Source organism: Emys orbicularis, chromosome 7, assembly GCF_028017835.1.
Source record: "Emys orbicularis isolate rEmyOrb1 chromosome 7, rEmyOrb1.hap1, whole genome shotgun sequence".
Classification (NCBI taxonomy): Eukaryota; Metazoa; Chordata; order Testudines; family Emydidae; genus Emys; species Emys orbicularis.
The window spans coordinates 73,275,849-73,299,761 of NC_088689.1; the positions used below are offsets into that span (position 1 = coordinate 73,275,849).

At 41.1% G+C, this 23,913-nt stretch overlaps 1 protein-coding gene across 1 annotated transcript in view; it reads right to left on the reverse strand.

The window, feature by feature from the left end:
* Positions 1 to 23,913, reverse strand: part of TM9SF3 (transmembrane 9 superfamily member 3) — an 85,454-nt gene that overhangs the window by 59,048 nt on the left and 2,493 nt on the right. The window contains exon 2 of the mRNA XM_065407330.1: positions 13,744 to 13,939. Coding sequence (XP_065263402.1) covers positions 13,744 to 13,909 — 166 coding nt within the window. The 5' untranslated portion in view covers positions 13,910 to 13,939. The remainder of the gene's footprint in view (positions 1 to 13,743; positions 13,940 to 23,913) is intronic.

The following is a 23,913-nucleotide window of genomic DNA, read 5'->3' on the forward strand; positions in this document are numbered from 1 at the left end:
TTTAATTCACAGAAACATTTCTGTTGGTCCTTACCTTTCTGAAGGGTAATTTTAGGCCAAATTTGACCTCTGGATGTGTTTAACAATTGCTCAGAGATCAAAACAAAAGCATCTATTAGTAGAACATTATGATTCTTGTTAAGTATAAAATGGTCAAAGAATGGCAACACCACAGCAAGTGAAATGATGTTTTATTTTGGAAAAGTGTAATTCCCCCTCTTAGTGACAAATCCAAAGCTTAGGGACACTAATTGCTTTTTCTAATTAATGCCACGCTGACTAAAAAAAGTGTTACGGCAAAACCCTGCCAACCAGAGACATTTTATGAATATGCTCCGGAAAAATATAAGCTCAACCTCAGCATGGGCAACTAATACTCATTGTTCAGTGACACCTTCAGATTCAAATACAACTCTGAACTCCCTGGCCTTTGTCTTCTTTAACACAAACCTTTAAATGTGTGAAAAGGTAAATGCCAAGAATCTGCAAGTCCATTACAATATTTGTACACACATTGACACAGTACTAGTTTTGTTTTTAATCAAATGATAAACATCTGAATACAGAAGTAAACTCAGACAATGCATAAGCAAGATTACTAAAGTATAGGCATGTAAATTGATGCATAATTGTCCTTTTTGACTCTGTTATTTAGTTGTATTTCAGAACCTAAGCACTAGCTTGTGGTTGTGACGAAATACTTTAAAATGTTAATTAACAGAAACTAGCATAGCAAATGTCTGCCTCAGGGCTTGCCTGCACAGGGAGTTATTCCAGAATAGCTATCTAGCTTTAAATACACACCCTCTCTTAATCCGAATTAACTTTCAAGTGTAGACAAGCCCTCAGTCTGCAGAGTTTAAAAATACCTTCATCCATTTCTATGGGCTTTACTTTTTAAAGCATCATAGGCCTCAACTATTTCACTACTGATCATTTTAGCAGAAACAAGCCAATTTCTTACAAATTAAAACTTCATTGAAGCCAATTTAAGTTGCTCAAGTGCACATACCAATCACTTAAAAAAAAAAAAAAAAAGGCAGAAAAGCGCTAGCTACATCCTCACCCAAAACTTGCAACTTATAACCATGATTCCACTTTCTCCACATTCTCACCCACACATCACTGCACTCCTAGGTTGTGCATAGGCAGCTTGCGTGGACGTACCAGAGCTAGCTTGAGTATTGGAGCAGCAAAGTTGTGGCAGCGCAGTCTTCAAGCACAGGCTGCACAAGCTTGTCTGAAACCTGGGGTAACTATTTGGATGTCTAGCTCACACCAAAGCCTGCACTGCCACAACTTCACTGCTCCTGTACCCATGCTAGCTAGGTCAAAGGTATATCTACACGAGCTGCAATCACAACCCGATTGCAGTACAGACATACCCACATATGCCTCCACCTTTCAGATGCACACACAACAATCACCTAGTATTGCCAATAAAGTGGAGTGGTTAGAAAAGGAACTTCTCTAGTTGTTTGGAATGTGGGTCTCTTTTGAAGCAAATGTTGGATGATTATGTTTAAGGGTATCATGCTGAACAACTACATGGAAGTAGTTTGTAACAATTTGTGATTTTGAGAAGTTGCTCACTATACCTTCTAGGAATATTGCCATGAGTAAGTAGTGTTTTCCTTCCCCCCCCCCCCCCCCATAGCTGATGCTTGTGGTTGGAGTTAAAGTAGCAAGTTTTGTGCAGAGATAAAGGAAGAGGCATGTGTATTTTGGCTGGTGTATGTGAACAAGGCAACTTCTTCAATGAAATAACATTTCTTCAGCAAAAACAAGCATCACATTAAAAACTGAAGAATCTGGGAGTAGCCTAAAAATGAATTTAATATTGAAATAAACAGAGGGCAGGGCAAAGCCAAAATTTGGGACTTCTGCCTCATTTAGATCTAATTCTGTTTCATTCAGGTTTCTATACCACATCCATTATTGCGGTTTCTTAGCGCCATCCATTATTGCATTTAACATCCTAACTAACAGCTGTCACATCTTCCTGAAGTGCTGCATACGTGAAGCCTTTATTATACCTTTGGGTACCGATTCCTTGGTCTACAGGAAAAATTCTAAGTGATACATTAATGTACAATAAAGATGTGCTTAAAACAATTTTCATTTTTAAATCTGCAACTTTTTCTAATGAGTGTTGTACCTGTAATAATGACAAAAAATCTTCTACAGTACAACTTAAAGTGCTGATACATATTCCTTCACTAGAACTCAAGTGTAACAAATTGAGTCTGCCAATTCAAACACTTGTCATTTTGACATCAATTTCTTTATTGAAGTGTCACTATTAAAGATTTTGTTTGTCAAAAAAAATTTAAATAAATTGAACATCTAAAATCACTGTAAAAGGATAAGCTGATATTAATGCAATGTTTCCCAACTTTTTTGAATAAAGGTATTTATGTGGTGTTAGGTCCTTGTAATACATTCATTCTACGTTGTCCAGAGTGGCCCATATTCATGACAGATAAGAAATGCAGCTACACTATATATATAGTAGCATTAGCAAACTTATAAGATATTTGTATAGACTTACAAGTGAAAAAACTGCTTTATATATGCAGTTTCATCATCTGTTAGAGAAAGTTGATTTGGTAAGAAGGCATTGGAAAGTTTTTATGTGACGAGAGTAAAGGGGGTTGGATGAATTAAAAAGTTGCTAAATCCACTTTGGCTCCATATTAGCAACACTGGGAGCCTTAGTTTAGATGGGTCATTAGTGTTTTAACTACCATATCAACTGAAGATGGTCCGAGAAGGATTACCGGAGAAATAGAGTTTTGAGTTTAAGGCACTGGACTGGGATTCAGGTGATGAGGGTTTAATTCCCAGCTCTGCCAAAAACGCTGTGTGGCCTTAGGCAAGTCACTTCACCTCTGTGCCTCACCTGTAATACAGGCTGCTCTCTCCCCCATCCTATGTCTATTTACAATAAGCTCTTTGGGGCAGGGACTCTTACTACGCATTTATACAGCACCTAACAGAATCTGTCTCTGATCTCTAATACATTTAATAAATGGTTAATGCCGACATTTAAATTGCAATTTTTAGGCTTAAGCCTTGTCTAACTGGAGTTGCCCCAATTAGTCACAAGTGTAGCCATACAACTGCGCACACCTAATCTAGTTCAATCCTTGAGGGGGTCACTTAGGGAGCTGGGGCAAAATCAGTACTTGGTCCTGCTAGTGAAGGCAGGGGGCTGGACTTGATGACCTTTCAGGGTCCCTTCCAGATCTATGAGATAGGTATAACTCCATATATTTATTTATTTTATCCCAGTTTCAAGGAGGGGCAAGTTCCACTGACAATTAGCAGCGTTGCCCATCTCATTAGGGGTTTACGGCCACGACAAATCCCCAGTGCAGACAAAGCCTGGGTTACAAACCCAGTGGGACAGGCCATGCATCCAAGGGCTATCTTTGGGTTGCCTGACCATTTAAAAACACTACACTGGTTTCATTGGCATAAGGACTACTTTTAATTATTAATTATTATTATTATTATTATGTTCAAAAGCTTAAATTCCGGGACACAATTTTGCAGCAAAGGGTGGATTATAGGGTAAATTCCACAGCATAACAAAATAATGAGCTCTGGTTATCCCTGTTCCATGATTAGCGCACTTAAGTTTATTTGTGTATCATGTCGGCACCTTTCACACGCAATGAGGTTTGATACAATTTCTCTCTTAACTCAATGAGAAACAAAGGGACAAATCCACAATCCAACTTAATTTGGCAGACTGAAAGATTTCTGCAAAAGTGATTTAGAGAGATACTAATAAGCAATAATTATTGAGCTGTTATAAAACATTGAGGTTTCCCTTTAAACATACATTAGAAAGTCTGACCCGTTAACTCAGGATTTAGATCTGACCTCAAAATGCTTCAAGGAAATCAGTGTAGCTGGAGAAAAACGCTGCTTGAAAACTTCAGAGTTTCATTTAAGGACATTTACTTTGTATATTTTGACTTGTGATGTTGACAATGTGTGTTTTAACCGTTATAAAGCTTTAATTTTTTGAATCTCAATGTCAACTGTCATTAAATAACTATTGTCTGACCCCCCCACCATTATTTGACACCCCCATAATTTCCTACAACTGTGAAAATGTAAATCGATAAAAAACCAACATTATCCATCAAAATTATACAAATATAAAAACTGAATTCTATACTATAAAAAGTAGTTTAGATTAATACAAATTTTTAAACAAGTACTAATACAAAAAGGCTAAAACTGAAGATAGCTGTCACAGGGTCTTCAATTCACATATACACTAGGAAACTTTGGCAGACTATTCTCACGAGTGCTACCACTGATTCATCTGTGGGAGTTAAAGTATAGACAAGGCTCCTGTGACTTCCAGCATTTTTACCACTGAGATAGGTCTGTAAAAGTGCTAGAATCTGCCACGATCTTGTCTACAAGAAGGTTCTTGGCTATGCTAAAACTAGTGGAAACTTCCTCCTTCCAACCTCCTCCCCACCCCACCCCACAAAAACCTCCCCACAGTTTAGACAAGACTCAAAGCTCAAACTCTGGGTTCCTGTTTTTGATCCAGTGCGGAAACATTATTATAAAAAAGTGAGATCTACAGTCAATGAAAAGAATATGATCTGTATCATCTCCCTCTGCTGGATTATCTAACTAAAGCAATGGGTTCTAAACTTTTTCCATATAGTGACCCCACACGACAAGAGAAAAGGTTTTGGGACACTGCCCCCCATTTACCCATAAAGGGGAGGCTGAAATCCAACTGGACCCGTTTCCAACCCCCCTGAAAACTCAGGGATTACAGATAAGCAGAATGAAAACAAAATAAACCCCTTTTCCAATACCACAGAAGTGTCAAAAATAGGAGAAAACCCAACAACCACAAGCAAACACCACTTCCAAAATTTTTTTTTTAAATCTTGACTTTACCTGTTAGAAATAAACTAATGCTTCAGTCACTTAACACCTCAGAAAAACACGCAGCCTTTAGATATTTTTCACATGAAGATCTAGATTCGGCACTCTATATACTAACCAATCTCTTATTTAAGTTTTGTAATCTTTCGTATCTGAATAAATCTTACTTTGGGTCGCAATTGGCTCAGACTGCCTGCAAGGATGTGTCCTGATATATCTAGGCATCTCTCATATATCATTTGAGAATCGTTAGAGATGCTAAAAGAGGGACACTGATACAGGTGGAAGGCCAGACCTTTGGCATACGAAGAATTATATTTCTTTGTTTCTCAATGAAGAGAAAATATTTGTAAAAGGAAAGCCTACCTAAAGCTGGAGGAGGATATAATCTCAAATGTTCAAGGCTTGTGATGTCTGCACACCAAAGCAAGACAGTAATGGAAAGTAGGCTTAGCGACAGCTAGGAATCACTGAAAATATGACAGAACACTGAGCTGGCAGAGTCAGCTCTAGGTTAGAGGAGTAAGGACTTCAGTAATATTTCATAGCATTTATAAACTAGCACTACATGTAGCTATGGAAAGCATGGCTATTTTTAGTTCTCCTGTCTTCTCTTTCCAAGGGACACTGAGTACATGAAGAGAGGCAAATAACCCAAGTACTAAAAAGAACAGTTGCAAATGAATAAACAGGGTATAATTTTCCCCACTCTCTGTTAAAAAAAAAAAAAAAAAAATGCAACAAATGAGAAAAACTGGAAAAGGAAATTTCAAAAACTCTTGGCAATATCCCTTGGTCATTAATGACTAGGCTCCCAGAGTCTAATGATACAAAACCATACTGTCCTGACCTGGACAACTCTTCTCCCCTCCACCCTCCAACCAAAGCCAAAGCAATCTCAAAGTAGAGAGAAAGCACATTATATTTCCTTTCTGATTTCTTGTTAGCCTGGGGATGTTTGGTCTTTTCAAAACAGAACCAAAGGGACAGTTCTGAAAGGGGGATTCAGAGAAGTTGAATGTCGGACAGCATGGGGTGGATAAGTCACTGACTTAAGCATCTGCAATTGTGGTATTAGTAGGAAGAGTTTTAGTGTTAAAGACACCCGAGGGGGTGAAGTTCAGAAAAATCTAGCCATTTGTGCCAGGCTCATCCCCACAGTATCAGCACCTGCACACACCTTTAGAAAGGCAGCCATTTTAATTAGGATGAAAAACCCCATCCCATGATGAATAGAGAGATCAGAAAAACACAGAGTGAAGAAACTGGTCTAGAAACAGAGTGAGGAAACTGGATGAACAGTTATTGAATGTGAGCTGTTCCTAGCTCAGAGAATGCTCTGAAAACCCCTATTTTCCAATGTAAAGGATCTCAGATAGGCCGTCACAACACTGACGAATCTGTATTAGAGGGAACTAGCCTTGTGAGAGTTTTCTTCACTCAAACATTTTCACATTTCTTCAGGAAAGAAATCTGTACATTTGGAGACTTACAATCACTGTCCACAAGTTGTTGTACCCCTGGCACATCTGGGAAATACTTTTTCCTGATTCTTCTCCATTAAAAGAAGGAAGGAGAGGGAAGGACACTGCAGCAACTCTCTTCCTCCAATACTAAAGCATTTACAGAAATGTCTGAGAAGGTATTCAGAGACCTCTGAGAAAGATTTATGTGAAGGCACCAGATCCTGATTCTGAGCCCATTTCTTCAGAGATATAATAGGGAAAGAGAAGGTTCTGGGATGATCAAATAAGATTTTTGACTATAAAGAGATCTCTAGAGGGAACAGAGGACAGAAACGAACAGATTGTTCAACCTCCATATCCAGCTTTCTTGAGGAGGATGGGAAGAGTATGACATGCAAAGAATGTTGGCACAAGAACAAATCAGCATAAACTGGCCATGAATATATTTAGAAATTAGAAGAAGGTTTCTAACTATCAGGGAGGTTCTGGAACAGCCTTCCACTAGGAGTAGTGGGGGCAAACAACGTAAGTTTTAAGATAGAGCTTGGAAAGTTTATGAACCCTGTGACAGGGTTGCCTGCCAAAGCAGGGGACTAGATTCAAGACTGGAAGGGACTTCCCTACATAGGGACATAATGACCCAGGTCTAAACCAGCCTGATTAACCCTGGCAATGATGGTGGGAGTCAGGCTTTATAGCCCCTTTTATGTCTCTATGGGAAAGAGCTCCTAATCTCAGCAGGCTGAAAGAGCCCATTTCCTTCCCTTGGCATCAAAGCTGTTTTCCTCACTATTAAAAAAACAAAAAACTTAAGGTTACTGAAGCCACTACTTCCATTCCAACAGGAAAAGTTTCCGTTCTCATACTGCACAGAAAAATCTATGATGGAAGCAATAGTCTGCTATAGCACAAAACAACCCACTGCTGTTCCCACAGTCATGAAAATAAAAAAGAGCCATCCTCATCTACCAAAAAACCTGAGATGACAGAGAAGAGCATCAGTAACTGACTTGCTGTAAGGCTAATCTTCTGGAAGTCAAGAAACAGCATGGGGAAAGAGAGGAAAGTAGAATACACAATGAAAGGGCACAAATATTCTCATGTGCCTGCCTGAGGTAGAGAAAGAAGAAAATCCCCATCTGCACTGGTAACCACCAAGTCACACAAACTGACTTCTTTTCCAAGCTGTTTCCGTATCTATGGTGTGCTCTTGCTAACAGGGATGACGCAGAACTTCTATGCAAAGACAGTGCAATAAAAATTAGTAAACTGGTTGCATAAAGTCAGACATTTGTCATATCCTGAACAGATGAGGGGTGATTAAACAAAGCTTTGACATGGTGTTTAACTGCAATCAGATGAAATGAGAACAGCCTTCCCCATTCTTTTTACTTACCATTTACATGCACATTCTAGAAAATTAGTCAGATAAAATATTGCTTTCATTCATATTTAGTAAAATCCATAACAATCTGTAAATATAGCAAATTAGTAACAAAAGGATTGTTTTCTAGGGTTGTTGCCAGTATCATTCACTGGTACCATCAGTTTCTTCTAAAGGATAGGGTCAATTTAAAAATCATGTTAACACACAAGTGCCTTTCCTCGTGTTAGCAACAATGTTTTAAATTGTTAAAACTGAAAGTTATAAAATCTAATTACATTTTGCCATTTATGCCCTTCATTGTTTTTCACTCTATAAGATTAGTAAATAGAGAGTCTTACTTTGGAGACATTTGGCTACCAAGAACCTCAACCCATTACCCCCAACTGCTGGAAGAGGCAAGGCTATTGCAACTTTAACCAAGATGCTGGAACAGGTTTGGGGGACCGGGTTGTGTTGAAGAATGGTCCATCTTTTGTATTAGGTTCTGCCTGGTAGATATACGAATTAAGCATCACACACCCCATAGTTGACAGAAGGAAGAAAGAGCTTTGCCAATTTCTCCCCTCTAAAGCCTCCTGGGTACTGCAAGGGGTGAGAATTTTCACTACCCTATTGATTCCTAAAAACTCTTGGTTGCTCTGAAAAAGAGGATTCCTCTATTCTACAGTAGTCCCAAACTTTTTTTGTAAGCCCTCTGCTGCTGCTCAGAGCTCTCTCAAGCAGTAGCATAAAAATAACATGATTCTTGACACCTTCACTATTGCCTTTAGAGTTATGAATAGCAGCAATTACTAATTAACTTCATTTTGCTTCAGCTTGATATATAAGCAGAAGCAGCAGCACTGGAGTTTTGTCTGCAGATTCAGGAAGACAACACTCCCTAGGTCTGCCTTTGGTATGGTAGGCTCTTTCACCATCTTAAAACATTCTACCTGTTAAGCAAAACTTCATTTCCACAGAAGCTGATGGTTTAGATCTCCACACTCAAAGACAGCTTTCCACTGACCAGCCTTAAGTAGATTTTTCAAGCCTCAGTCACATGAAGTTTATAATAATGAATGCAAGATCCCAGTACATCTGTTCTAGCAATTTTAAAGGGAAATATTAGGAATGTATCAGATTATCTACCTAAAGTCAGAACATTATTTCTTTTAAGCACATGTGCATCCCTTCTTTAGTAATATGGAGGGGTAGGAGAAAAGAGCTTACATAGCAAAGAATAAGATTTCATGTCATCATCTTATTTGGTTTAAGGATCCCAGAGAGTGGGGCTCCTGAAAGTGCCGGGGGGAGCTCTGTTTCTTTGACCTCTGTGCCCTTTGCAAAGTTTATCTTAAATCTGAGAATTCTCTTACTCTAGGAACTCTTTTTGGCACGTGCAGAGAATGAGTTGTAACTAACTACCTTCCCCCCACCCCCAAGTCACTACAATGATCTTTCCAAGACTTACCTAAAGGAGAGACCATCCTTTTATCCAGTGGTTTTCAAACTGTGGGTCGCGACCCAATACGGGGTCGCGGAATGTAAGGCACTGGGTCGCGGCAGCTCTGGTCAGCACCGCCAACCGGGCCATTAAGAGTCCCGTTGGCGGTGCTGCTCGGCTAAGGCAGGCTAGTCCCTACCTGTTCCAACACCGCGCTGCACCTCGGAAGCAGCCAGCAGCAGGTCTGGCTCCTAGGCCGGGGGGGGAAGGGAGGGGCGACACAGAGCTCCACACTCCTATTGGAGGTTCCCGGCCAATGGGAACCGGGGGGGGGGGGGGGGGGAGCGGTGTGCCTGCAGGCGAAACATGGAGCTACTTGCACGCCTCCGCCTAGGAGCCGGACCTGCTGCTGGCTGCTTCTGGGGAGCAGCGCAGTCCGTGGTGCCAGGAAAAGCAGAAAGCCTGCTTTAGCACCCCTGCTGCGCCGCTCACCGGGAGCCGCCCGAGGTAAGCCTGCGCCCCAATCCCCTGCCCCAGCCCCTAGCCCCCCCCCCCCGAAACCCAGAACCCCTTCCTGAACTCCAAACACATCATCCCTGGCCTCACGCAGAGCCTTCACCCCCAGCCCTGATCCCCTCCCAAACCCTAACCCCCTGCCCCAGCCCTGAGCCCCCCCCAAACCTGGAGCCCTCTCCTGCACCCCAAACGCCTCATCCCCAGCCCCACCCCAGAACATGCACCCCCAGCCCAAAGCCCTGACCCCCTCCCACACCCCAATCCCCTGCCCCATCCCAGAGCCCCCTCCCACACACCAAATCCCTCATCCCCAGCTCCATTGGGTCACGGGCATCAACAATTTTCTTCAACTGGAAAACAAGTTTGAAAACCACTGCTTTTATCCACCTATTTCCTATCAAAGTGGCTTAGTAAATAACTAGTGTTTAATCCACTGAAAAGGAAAAGCCTAATTTGTCTTTCTCCTTCTTATCAGCCAGAGATGTAAGAGCTACCTTACCTGACAGAGGAAATGGTAGTGGTTTCCTCTCCCTAGGTTGTCTCTGACTATGTTAAGTGAACCTTACTACCTGTGCCAGTGACGGCCACCAAAAAATGGCAGCTAATTTTAAAATCCACAAGTGCAAAAATGAGCAGTCAAGTAGTGAAGCAGACTGAGTCATTCTGCCATATAGGTCAGCCAAGCTGTAATTTGGGGATTCACTGCTTCTGCTAGAAACTCCAGGGAAAAGATCAGTTTATGTAAAGGCTTTTGTATAGTCTTGGGAGCTTCAGTTAGATTTTGGCAGTACTCAAGATTTTGGGACACTGTACTCCACCTTGCATTTTATCTCTTCTTAAAGAGACACTCAACTTAAATTGCAAATAACCACTGGCACCTTAATATTTCAGTCTTAATAGTGTAAGTCCACTTTTTGCTTTATTGACTTATTGCATTTTTCAGCTTGGCAAACAAAAAACCCTATAAAGTCAGTTTCACTTTCAGATTCTTAATGTTTTAATACTGGAGTTTCTAGCCCTCAAGGGCTAATCATAATCTTCAAACACAAAGTGAACCTAAACCAATGCAGTGTTGTCTTCCCAAGTGCGTCTGTGGCTGCTGATACATGACAACACTATGCTGAGTGAACAGTGGTACAGTATTATGAAGAGCAGCAAGTGAAAGTGTAAACACTCCTCTGAGTCTCAGGCGTCTTCCTGGGAAAGTTCTAAGCAACTGCAGAAGAAGGTAGTAGAGCTATTCATGCAGGAAGACGGCCCCAAAAAGGCTGGAGAGAGCAGTAGAGACCATTCATAGTCATGATGCTGTGGTGTAAAGTTTGAATAGTAGAATCCTTGCCCCACCCGACCCTCAGGAGAGTGTGCAAGAAAGCTCCTCCTTTCCAACAGTCAAAGGAGGTAGAAAAGAGCCTCTATTTTCCAGCCATATAAAAGCAAGAAATCCAGTATGAAAATGGAGCCATCAGAGCATGGCCCAATGACAATGACCCACTAGGAATCCTTGTACCTTCTCCCTTCCCAGCACTTGTGAGGCTAGCCTCCTCAGTAGTATGCTGCCTCTGGATCTTACGTGTACCCTCTGTATTCCCATCTATATCTGCTTTTTGCTGATACGTTTAGTTCTCTAGGGAGAAATTGAGTATGTTTTTCATGTAGACTCATAGCAGTTTCTCATTAGTCAATAAAGTGCTTTGAAACTTAAACCATGCATGCTCATCTGCATTGCTTAGCTTATCAGACCATGCTGCTCTGTGAACTCTTCATAAGTTATGAAGACTTACCAGACAAGTTAAGAGCAGCTATGCTAAAAAACTGACCTGCCTCAGCAAATGCATTTTTTATTTTTATTTTTGGAAAAGCAAAAAAGATTTTTCCTGATACTGAAAGGACATTGAAAGACCAATGATCTACTGTTAATCTAACAGTACATGTGTTTTCTATTATTTTTAAGTAACTTCATTGTGCTTTGTGTCTCTGTAGATACAGATTTTACCATCAGCAATGATCCATTTTACAGAAGACTACAAAAAACCCTTTCAAAGTGGAACTTCTACCAAGTTAAGTCAGTTTTGTAGCTCATTTTAACAATCTTCGACACAGGTTACATGTAACCTATGTATTGTGCAATTTCACATTTAGTTTTAGAGATTCACTGTAGAAGCTAGTAGTTCATACAATATCCATTCAGAAGAGGCAGTAAGACATCAATTATCCTGTTGACCATTATTTCAAATGTAGTAGTCCCATTATTTCTTTCTATTCATTTAACTGGAAAGTGATAAATCTTAACTGTGGAACTTCATGTCATTTCCCTCCCCTAAACCCAATTCCAATTTATTTTTAACTTTATATTCAATAAAGGTTCAAACATTGCATACAAAAAGAAAATTAATGGTAGCAGTGCTTTCAGTCTGAATTGTTATAGAAAGTAGACCTATCATATTTTTGGTTTTTCAATTTTATGTTTTATCAACTTTTATTTTTATAAAAATACTGGGCAAAAAAATCATTAGTGATGCTTTTACAACTGGAAGAGTAAACAAGAGGGATAGAATATTCAACAACACTAATTTTGGGCAGGACTTTCAAAAGTGCTGAACAACCACAGCATCTATTGATCTCAAGAGGAGCTGCATGTGCTCAGCATACTTGAAAAACGTAGTCACAGTAGTACCCACATTTTCACTTTCAAGTTCTTCCTTTATAATGCTGAAGAGGATCTGGAAGAGGTCCACAGCTCATGTCTACCCCAATAGCAAAAACAGCAACACCATAATTCCAATTTTACACACCAATAGGAACAGTATTAATAGAACACAGAAGTTTAAAGAGTAAGATTAAAGCCACAGAACATGCTCTGTTCTACAAAACTAGTTTTCCTTCAAAATCAACCTCAATACATTCTTTATATTCTACACCGGGGTGGGCAAACTACGGCCTGGGGACCGCATCCGGCCCTTCAGACGTTTTAATCCAGCCCTCGAGCTCCTGCCAGGGAGCAGGGTCCGGGGCTTGCCCCGCTCCGGTGCTCCAGCCGTGGGCTTGCCCCGCTCTGCGCATGCCATGGCTCCTGGAAGCAGCGGGATGTCCCCTCTCCAGCTCCTACGCATAGGGGCAGCCAGGAGGCTCCACACACTGCCCCCACCCCAAGTGCCGCCCCCACAGCTCCCACTGGCCAGGAACCATGGCCAATGGGAGCTGCAGGGGCAGCGCCTGCAGATGGGGCAGCGTGCCGAGCCGCCTGGCTGCGCCTCTGCATAGGAGCCAGAGAGGGGGACATGCCGCTACTTCGAGGAGCTGCTTGAGGTAAGCGCCGCCCGGAGCCTGCACCCCAACCCCCATCCCAGCCCTGATCCTCCTCCCACCCTCCAAACCCCTTGGTCCCAGCCCGGAGCACCCTCCTGCACCACCAATTGCATTCATGGCCCGCCATACAATTTCCATACCCAGATGTGGCCCTCGGGCCAAAAAGTTTGCCCACCCCTGTTCTACACTAGGTTTTTCTAAAGAGGGCATATGGCTAAATATCTCACATGTCTGAGTTGCCCTGTTTTCAATAATACAGAAAAGCAAAGAGAAGCCCCTCTAAGATCTACCTGTGCCAACATGTGGTATTGGGCAGTCATTTTATATGTACTCTGTTCATAAATTAAGAGCCGCACTATTATATTTTGAAAACTTTTTAACCTTCAAAAATAAAAGCAATATACTCTACTTTCATACTGAGCATTCTTTGATTTTCTTCAACCCTGTCCACATTCAACATTTGAATGGCCATAATCAGTTACCACAAAAGTTTATTAGCTGCTGCAAGGAGATATCTTTAAGGGGTGCATGAGAGAGACAAAGAAATTCAGTGTGTTTAAGAGACCATTTGTAATAAAAGCCTCTGTTTTCATACAGAGTTGTGATCAACAATGAGAAATCTACTAGTCAAGGGAACTGAAAGTGTTTCTTACCCAGGAGTTTTTAATTCAGAGATTAAATGTAGGGGATTTTTTAATACATCTTAGAATGCTTACCTTTAAATTTAATGTCCAGACCACTAAATTCCAATTCAACTCCTTGAAGTGCTTCTCCTAGTGTTTCATGATAATGACTGATGCTTTTTTTTGATCCCACGCAGAAGGGAAGAGAGAAGTATTTGTATGTCTCTTGGCGATTGTGGTAAGGTCCTACTGTATTCATCCAAAGAACGACTTCTTCTTTATCTTGGTACTAAAAGAAAGCATATTGAAACATATGAGAAGTCTATCACAGTAAAAGTAAGCACATCCATTCTTCATGTTATTTAGAGAGGCAGTGGTATATTTGGGGAGTTCAGAAAGGAGAGGTCCAAACACCATCTGCACTTTGAGTTAGACAACTAAAAGAGCATCACATAAGACAAATATTTGGGGGCGGGGGTGGCGGGGAATCTATGCCTGCTCCTCTTAGGCATTTAAACAAATATTTGGCATAAGGGTATGAAGCATCAGTGGCCCTTTACAGGTAACATTCCCAGAAATTGAAAGCATAGAAACTTACAAAAAGCATTGAAGAGAAACTCCTTTATCTTTTTTATCTGCAACTGTATAAATTTGCCAAAGACTGCATACAGGATGCATAAATTGTACCTTGTACCAGGATGCATAAATTGTACCCTCCATCTTAATAACTAGAAGTAGCAATAAGTGTAGCCCTCTCAACAGGGTTTTGCCCTGGACTTCTCTGTAAAAGCAATTAAAACCTCATCACTTGTAGCTACCTCTGGTCAGTAAATGTAGTACCCCAGCCAGTAGCTGTCTAAAGTTTTTTCAGGTTCTATCATAATAATTCCAACACTCTTAATATATGCACTCCTCAGATAAATGTCTCCATTAATGCTCAGATGTTGGGATGGACTCACAAAAATAAGAACCAAAGTGTTTAAGTTATCATGTGTGATACACTTTGTAAAATGCTAACCTTGACTAGTTTTTTTTTAATTGTGCTTTTAACAGTCTTTACAGGACTAAAACAGTTTACCGCTAGCCTTTCCTCCACACTTCAATATTAGTGACTATACCCTCAATTCACCAAACCACCTGGGTCCGGTTTTCAAGCCAGGAATAGGTGCATATAATTGTATTTGCACATGGCAAATCCATTTCAATCCTACTTAAGAGCTAAAATTCAGGCCCCATAAATATGCAAGAATGAAGTGTTCTCACAAGGCTGAGATGTGTATAAATGGAACAAATATTTATGTTACTTTGAGTGGAAAGGAGAATCAAATGTCAATTAGGCATAAGTGTATTTTTTATTGTGCAGTCAAAGTAACTGGTAGATAAGAGTTAGACACTTTTCATTTCAACAAATGAACAAAAGTCCTTAAACACAATTATATGAATAGTTAACTGCCATACAGCTAGTTGGGCCTAGAAATAATTAGCTACAAACCCACATGTAGAGTGCTTGAGTCATGAGTGCTTAAAAATATGTTTTATTCTAATTTATGCATTTAAGTCACCATGTTTTGAGAAAAGATTTAATCCTTTCATTCCATCATGCCACTTTATTAACAAATCAAAGCTGCTTAAAATGGAAAGCCTTGTACTCTTTTGTATTACATCTGCAGCAATCAATGATAAATATTTGGTCAGTTTCACTACTGCATGTCCAGCAATAATACTAACCAGCCATTTGTCAGTTTCACTTTACTTGGGAAAGTAGCAGAGGTACAGGAGATTTTAGGGATGGAGAAGGAGAAATGAGACGGGAGCAAAGAAAAACCATACAACATGTCAGAGAAAGCCAGAAGAGGTTCCCCCCTCTCTACCACCAACTTGAAAGGTTATACTGGTGCAGCATAACAATCCATCCTTGCAGAAAGCTGAGGGAAGGTGGGAAGTATAGCACTCAACAACTGAAGTGAGCATTAGGCTCCTTACCATGTTCCTGATTCTGCCTGCAGATTGGGGGCTATATCCCCATCTTTCTCTCCTTTTGTAATGCCTGACTTGACTTTTGTACCTTCCTCCCCCTAGTGGTTTTTGAGTAAAAAGCGTTACCTATCAAGATCCAAATTTCTCTCAAGTACTGTTTCTCTCATGCAACAGTCGATGACATGCTGACTTGTAAACGGAGCTGTATTCTTTTTCAGTAGTGGATTGTGTTAATTTTCTTAAGCTTCTAAACTCTTGTCTTCCACAGAGAGTTAAGAGGGAAAAAAATTAACTCCCATTTTAATAATGTACTTATTTGCAGGCAGTCTGTTACTGAACGGTGACCTCAAAATTTTGTGGGAAGCATTCCAGGTCACCTTTAAAATGAATTAAATCAATTATATACTATAAGTAAGTATTAAAACAAGACAAAGTTCTACTTTCTTGTTCAAATATAAACATGTTAATTAAAAAAACAGACTGACAGGCCTGTGAGTGAATTCCTCCATTTATCTTCAGAACAGATTGTAGATTAATTCTGTAACTAGATGGTCAACTCTTTGGGGCAAGGACTGTGTTCATACGTGCTCAGCATATTGAGACCTGATCTCAACAGGGGCTTCCAGATGCTACTGTAATACAAATATAGAAAACATACAAACATGGGTAGTGACAGGAGGCTGTTTTCCTCACACAACCCAGAATGCCATCATTTCGCTCTTGGGAGAGAGGACCCAATTAAGCATGAAAAGGAGTTCATTCAATCCCTTGCCACTCAGCTGAGAGGGACATGGGAGTTATGGTGGTTGTGTGATGTAGTTGTAGACCATTTAGTGGGACATTGTGAAATGAGTTATCAGTTTCAGTCTTAGGCCACTGAATAAGCAAATTAAAGACAAAGACTCCCCCTGCCTCTCACAAAGAGGTGAGATAAAGATGGAGTATCAGATTCCACCAAGTTTCCTGGTCACTCATTACTTTATTTAAGGCAGATGTGTATTTATTGGTAATAGTATTTGCTACTAGCACTCCTTCCACCTTGCTATCAGAAAACTAGTTTTGATCAGTACCTTCATCTAGCAGGAACCAAAGATGCAAAAATAATCTCCACCAAAACACAATGAAACATACATCTCTTCCTTATCATTCAAAAAACTTCATAATTAGAAAGCCATAATATCCCATCCCACAACATTTAATTAAGCCTTGAGTCTTCAAAGAGTAAAATGAGCAGAAGAGGACAACTTCAATCATTCCAGTAAGATGTTTATCACACTTCCTCGCTATACTAGCAACAAACCCTAAACACAGGAAGCACTCAAACCTAGCCAAATCATAAACATCCCTGAAGACAGGAGCAGCTCCTGTCTAAGAGAAGAACTTAATTCTCTTGCATCTTGGACTGTAAACCCTCTGGGGGAAGAGATCATACCTTGCCTATAAAGCACCATTTATTTATGCACTGCCATAAACATATCAGTGTAGCAATCTTGCAAATAACAGTTGCCATTCTCCCAACAGTATGAAGTGTGACTTGCCAAGAAGCCAAGACAACTATAAGTACAAGACAAGACAACTGTTCCCTCCTTAATTAAGCAAACAACAGAATTAGAGAATTTAGGAGCTTGGAAACAGACAGATTGATTTTTTGAAGTAGGAAGAACTACCACTTGTTATATAAAAAATATATAAAGCTATATACAAAAACAGTGCATCTAAAAGTGTCTTTTACTATTATTAGCTTCATCCTTGCAATACATCCCTACAATGAATTGTATGGTATGTTCAACTAAGATTGTAAGTTCCTTGGGGGATGGATAGACCTCTTGTTTTGCTTGTGAATAATTGTATTGGAATTTCTTCCAACTGTGGAAGTTACTAGTGCCCCCCCCTTAACAGCTAGCAGCCTTTATGTCAACCAGTGGCCATTAGGGGGAAGCAGATACCTCACTACACGGTAGCCTGAACTTTTGAACTGTCTTCTCTCCTCTGCCTTGAGGCAGAGGGAACTAGCCCCAAGCCCGTTTTCACTGACCAGATAGCAGAGGCACCGGTCTGGCAACCACCAATCAAGTGTTAACACGGCAAGGGTCTTTGTCTGAATGTGTATAAAGGATCTGTGAAATTTGTGTAAGACAGAGTTTTTGTACCAAGGTGCAAAGCTCTCCTTTCTTCTGCAGAATAAAGCAACTCTTATCCCTGTCTGGCTGTTATTGGCTCTCAGCTAGGTGGACCCGACATTTCGGTGACAGTTTCTGGCGACCCCAGATGGGACTCTCCTAGCTCGGACATTGGACTCCGGACGGCTGCGGCGAACTGGGAACGGCGCCAACGGGGTGTTTCGCCCCTTTTCTCTGCTTCACCGCGGCCCCTGGGGTTTGTGTTCCGATAAGGTGAGTCCTAATAGGATAAAGAGACACTATCTGGTTCTGGTCTGGTTCTGGTTAACCGGTTAATGAATTTGTTTTATACATTTGGGCATTAGCTGTGTGGACGGAACTGAGCCTCTCATTCGTAATTCCTCAGAGTGGAAGCCATCGCGTGCGATGAAGCTCTCAGGTCGAATTGGGATCCTTCTGTTCCGTCCCCTGTAGCGGTCAGTATTAGTAGAAATTCCTGTAATAGGATCCTATTAGGCCATAATTCCCTCTGTTCTCTGTGTAATTCTCTGTTAGAGTGTCAGCAGGCAGATGGGTGGGTCTCTGGTAAAACCCTCTAAGGATAGCCCTTTGGATTATATGTTAAGTAAATGGCCTTTACCCAGTGTTCAAAAAAGAAATAGTTACACCTTGTGTAGAAACTGATGTGGCTAGTGTTGTGGAAATTGAATTGTGGAGAGGATGTGCATTTTCCCCAGAACATGTGCAGTGTATATTGTAGTAGAGGTAAAAGAAATGCAAACCTACCAATATAGGTTGTGTTGTCTTTTTCAGCTCAGTGTGTGTTTGAAAGCAGAAGTTAAAAGTAAAAGGCAATCAAAAGTCTGGGAAAGTTAATTGTGTTCCTTTTTAAGTAAGAATCTTTTAAGCTGTGGATAGCTTTGGATCTGGAAGCAAGCCAGAAAGCATCTGTATTAATGCAATTTTCTAACTAATAAGGTAGAAGCCACTGAAACCTGGGCTGCCTATGAAACAGATACAAGGAAATATGGGGTAATTCCTCTGTTATGAGACTCCAACATGACATCCATTTGCCCTTCCCACCTACGTACCAGGCTACAAACCTAAGTAATAAGTGGCAGGCACTCCCTCAGTTTGGAGAAATTATTTCAGGCACTAGATAAGTCATTCAGACACATCATACAGGTCTGTGAAACTGAGTTTTAAATCAATGTCGTAAATATACAGAAGTCATTAAGCCTACATCTTCTCACAAACCTTTCTAATTAGCCTCACACTCTGAGCAGATGAGACAAAACAGAGTCCTGAATGAGAGAATCTATTGGACAAGTGCTCACTTACTCAGTTCTATCCTCCATGATCTTAGAAAGCAAGACAGCAAATCAAAGTCCCTTTTACTTCTGCTAGGGTATCGAAAGCAGCATTGAATTGAATAAAGCATGCCACAGGGGAGCCAGATGGTCTTTTCTTAAAATCACTTGTACTGTAAGATTACGTAACTGGATGTGATAGTTTCCCTCTCCTGCTATTCAAACAGAAATTTCCTCTCTAGCTACAGAAGATTCAATGACAGCTGGATTTAGGCATTTGGAGAAGAAAAAAAATGAAGACTCCATCAGGAGCTCGCTATGAGGACAAACAGAATAGTCAGTGAAAAGTTAGCAGTGATCAGGTAAAGTGTGTGAGAACAACAGTATCAAATGTCTAACTCAACTATAAGATAAGCCAACAAAACTAGGAGAAAGTAAGAGCAGATAAACAGACGTTTATCTAAAAAGAGCATCTGGTTCTCACAGCACATAAGATGGTAAAGGTTTTGATACACTACCTGATCTGTCTTGTTTAAATATATGAAATAAACATTTTTACAAAGGAATAAATTTCTGCCTCAGCTAGAAATTAATTCTAATGAGTCTTGTGGGTGACAAGTAATAATGCAGTAATTGTGCAAAGTGGTGAAACAAGTCAGTGGTCAGTCATGATTATCAGAGCAGGGGACATGAAGTGATAACTTTACTTAAATTTAGAATCTGTAGTTACAGTAACTCCTTGCTTAACGTTGCAGTTATGTTCCTGAAAAATGCTACTTTAAGCGAAAATATGTTAAGCTAATCCAGTTTCCCCATAAGAATTAATGTAAATGGGGGGGGGGAGGGGTTAGGTTCCAGGGAAATTTTTTTCGCCAGACAAAAGACTATATATATATACACACACACACACACACACACACAGTATAAGTTTTAAACAAACAATTTAATACTGTACACAGCAATGATGATTGTGAAGCTTGGTTGAGTGGTGAAGTCGGAGGGTGGGATATTTCCCAGGGAATGCCTTACTGCTAAATGATGAACTCAGCTGAGCTCTCACGGGTTAACACATTGTTGTTAATGTAGCCTCACACTCTACAAGGCAGCACAAATGGAGGGAGGAGAGACAGCATGGCAGAGAGAGACAGAGACACACACAGTGTGTGTGAGAGAGTCGCGCATTGCGCCTTTAAGTATGCTGACCCCACTCTAAGTACACTGCCTTTTTAAGTAGATCAGCAAGTTGAGACAGCAGCTGCCAGCAACCTCCCTCCGTCCTGAGCCCTGTTGTGTTGTCGTCCGCCCCCACCCCCCCGCTCTATGGAAATGGGGTAAAGTAGCGGGGGGGGCAGGAGCAGGGGGGAGGAGGACACCCTGACATTAGCACCCCTCTTCTCTCCCCCCCCTTTGCACAGCAAGCAGGAGGCTCCCGAGAGCAGCTCCAAGGCAGAAGACAGGAGCAGCACACGGCAGTGGGGGAAGGGACAGCTGAACTGCCGGCAACTGATAGCCTGCTGGGCGCCTGCCCCATAGGGAACTTAGGGGAGCAGGGAGCTAATGGGGGGCTGCCGGTCCACCCCACCACTAGCTCCAATGGGTTGCTCTTTCTGCAAGCAGTGGACAAAGCACTGCCAAACAACGTTATAAGGGAGCACTGCGCAACTTTAAACGAGCATGTTCCCTAATTGATCAGCAACGTAACAACGAAAGAAAGTTAACCGGGACGACATTAAGTGAGGAGTTACTGTACTTCATTACCAAGATGCAGTTCCCGTTTATAATAAAAACGTAAGCAAATTTACTGGTCTATTTAAATGCAATTTTAGATTGGTTTTGCTATGAAAACAAGCTTTAGCAAGCTTCCAGGGCTCCTTCAAAACAACAAGAATTACTTATCTTGCGGCCACAAAGGACAACGCTATTCTAGAAATGCCTACATCATAATCTTTATCCCCTTTCTACCCCACCTTGCACACAAAAAATGTGTCCCTTAAAAAGGTCGGGAAGACAGCCTTACAGCTACAAGATGATAGCCACCTGTGTCCTAACAAGAATATAACAGTAGACAGATTTGTTAAGTAGGTGCTGTTGAATGTAACATGAAGGCAGCACAAAAAAAAAAAAAAAAAAAAAAAAGCCAACAAATAAGAAGTGTTGCATCTTCAGGACTGGCATAATTGGCAATTTCATGTTTTGTTGCTTCATAGTAGATGATACAGCGTATACGGTCCAAGGATCCTACTAAGATAAGAAATATGATGCGACTATTTCTAAAACTAGAATCAGCAAAGACTGAACAAGAAACATCTTGATGGTTCCACAATCCAAAGTCCACTACTTCAGTTTAGAATATTATAGAAGGTTGCATAAATGTACAATTTTAAATACCTATCACCAAACTCTTAAGATGTAAACATACCAATTTACACTAAGTTTAATTAGGTGTCACAAATTTGGTTTCACAGCATTTTCTGTACCAAGTTTGATACCAGTTCAGTAATTCTGGTAACTATGTTGAGAACGTAATGATCTATTTTGACTATTTATGAAAACTTTTTTCATAATTGACACAATATTAGTAAAATATAACCATGCTCTACCTAGCATGACTATCATGGGTAGTGGTACCTATATGGCCACTTTTTAGCAGTTCTAACACTTTTACTGGGTAGTCCTCCAGCAAGGCTGTACTGACTAGAGCTAGGACCACATTGCAACATCCACACTAACAATAAGACATTACCGAGATACTACTGATTATGGCACACCACCAATCTAGTTTACAGCTGTATTTGTAGTATGGACTGGTGATCAGAAGTATTTCCATTAGTTGGCAACAATGCTTCAAGTGGCACTTTCAAGCCGGATGCAACAAACAACATAAAATAAATGCATAAAGTTGAAAATACTCTAAAAAGAAACACAGCAACAGCCAGACCATTCTTAGGCACATGGTATGTATGTTGCAAACCCATTTCTTTCCACAGAGCTCATTTCAAGTGGGACAAAGCTTTAGGATCCTTCATAAGAGTGGCAAAATTAGCATGGTAACCCTGCTAAGGTTAGCCTGCAGGCTATTTAATCTATATGTTTCTGAAGTCCACACAACTGACTAAAAGGGTGCAGGAGAAAGGTGTCTAGTATTTTTTTTACCTGAAAACATCTGTCTGATAGGTGTCAGTGCCACAGAGAGTTAGTGTTGGGCTACTGAAGTTTATCTGATAATAATTCAATAGGATAACAAGTATTTTAATCCAAGAAACAATCAAGATACTTCAAACGCATGCATCCCTAGACATGCTACATAAAATCATAGGACTGGAGAGGACCTCGCAAGGTCACCTAGTCCAGTCCCCTGCGCCCATGGCAGGACTAAGTATTATCTAGACCAGTGGTTCTCAAACTTGGGCCGCCGCTTGTTCAGGGAAAGCCCCTGGTGGGCTGGGCCGGTTTGTTTACCTGCCGCGTCCGCAGGTTCGGCCGATCGCGGCTCCCATTGGCTGTGGTTCACCGCTCCAGGCCAATGGGGGCTGCAGGAAGGGTGGCCAGCACGTCCCTCAGCCAGCACTGCTTCCCGAAGCCCCCATTGGCCTGGAGCAGCAAACCGTGGCCAGTGGGAGCCGCGATCGGCCGAATCTGCGGACGCAGCAGGTAAACAAACCGGCCCGACCCACCAGGGGCTTTCCCTGAACAAGCGGCGGCCCTAGTTTGAGAACCACTGATCTAGACCATCCCTGACGGGTGTTTGTCTAACCTGCACTTAAAATCTCCAATGGTGGAGATTCCAGAACTTCCCTAGGCAATTTCTTGCAGTGCTTAACCACCTTGACAGTTAGGAAGTTTTTCCTAATGTCCAACCTAAACCAACTTGCTGCTATTTAAGCCCATTGCTTCTTGTCCTATTCTCAGAGGTTAAGGACAACAATTTTTCTCCCTCCTCCTTGTAACAACCTTTTATGTACTTGAAAACTGTCATGCCGTCTCTCAGTCTTCTCTTTTCCAAACTAAACAAACACAATTTTTCCCAATCTTCCCTCACAGGTCATGTTTTCTAGACCTTTAATCATTTTTGTTGCTCTTCTCTGGACTTTCTCCTCTTTGTCCACATCTTTCCTGAAATGTGGCGCCCAGAACTGGACACAATATTCCAGATTGAGGCCTAATTAGCGCAGAGTAGAGAGGAAGAATTACTTCTTGTGTCTTGCTTACAACACTCCTGCTAATACATCCCAGAGTGATGTTGGGGGAAAAAGCAAACATTGTTACACTGTTCACTCATATTTAGCTTGTGATCTACTATGACCCCCAGTTCCCTTTCTGCAGTACTCCTTCCTAGGCAGTAATTTCCCATTTTGTATGTGCAACTGATTGTCCTTCCTAAATGGAGTACTTTGCATTTGTCCTTATTGAATTTCATCCTATTTACTTCAGACCATTTCTCCAGTTTGTCCAGATCATTTTGAATTGTATCCTATCCTCCAACTCCTCCCTTGCTACCCCTCCCAGCTTGGTATCGCCCACAAACTTTATAAGTGTACTCTCTCTGTCACTGATGAAAATATTGAACAGAACCGGACCCAGAACTGATCCCTGTGGGACCCCACTTAATATGTCCTTCCAGCTTGACTGTTAACTACAGATAACTACTCTCTGGGAACAGTTTTCCAACCAGTTATGCACCCACCTGATAGTAGCTCCATCTAGGTTGTATTTCCCTAGTTCATGTTTAGATACTTCATTGTGTTGCTTTTTTACTCCCATGTTGAGAGTGAAACTTACCAGAATACTGTTCTCTAAGCAACAGCACACAATATTTCAGAAAAAAGAATTAACATTTCTTTTTACTGCCAGGGCAA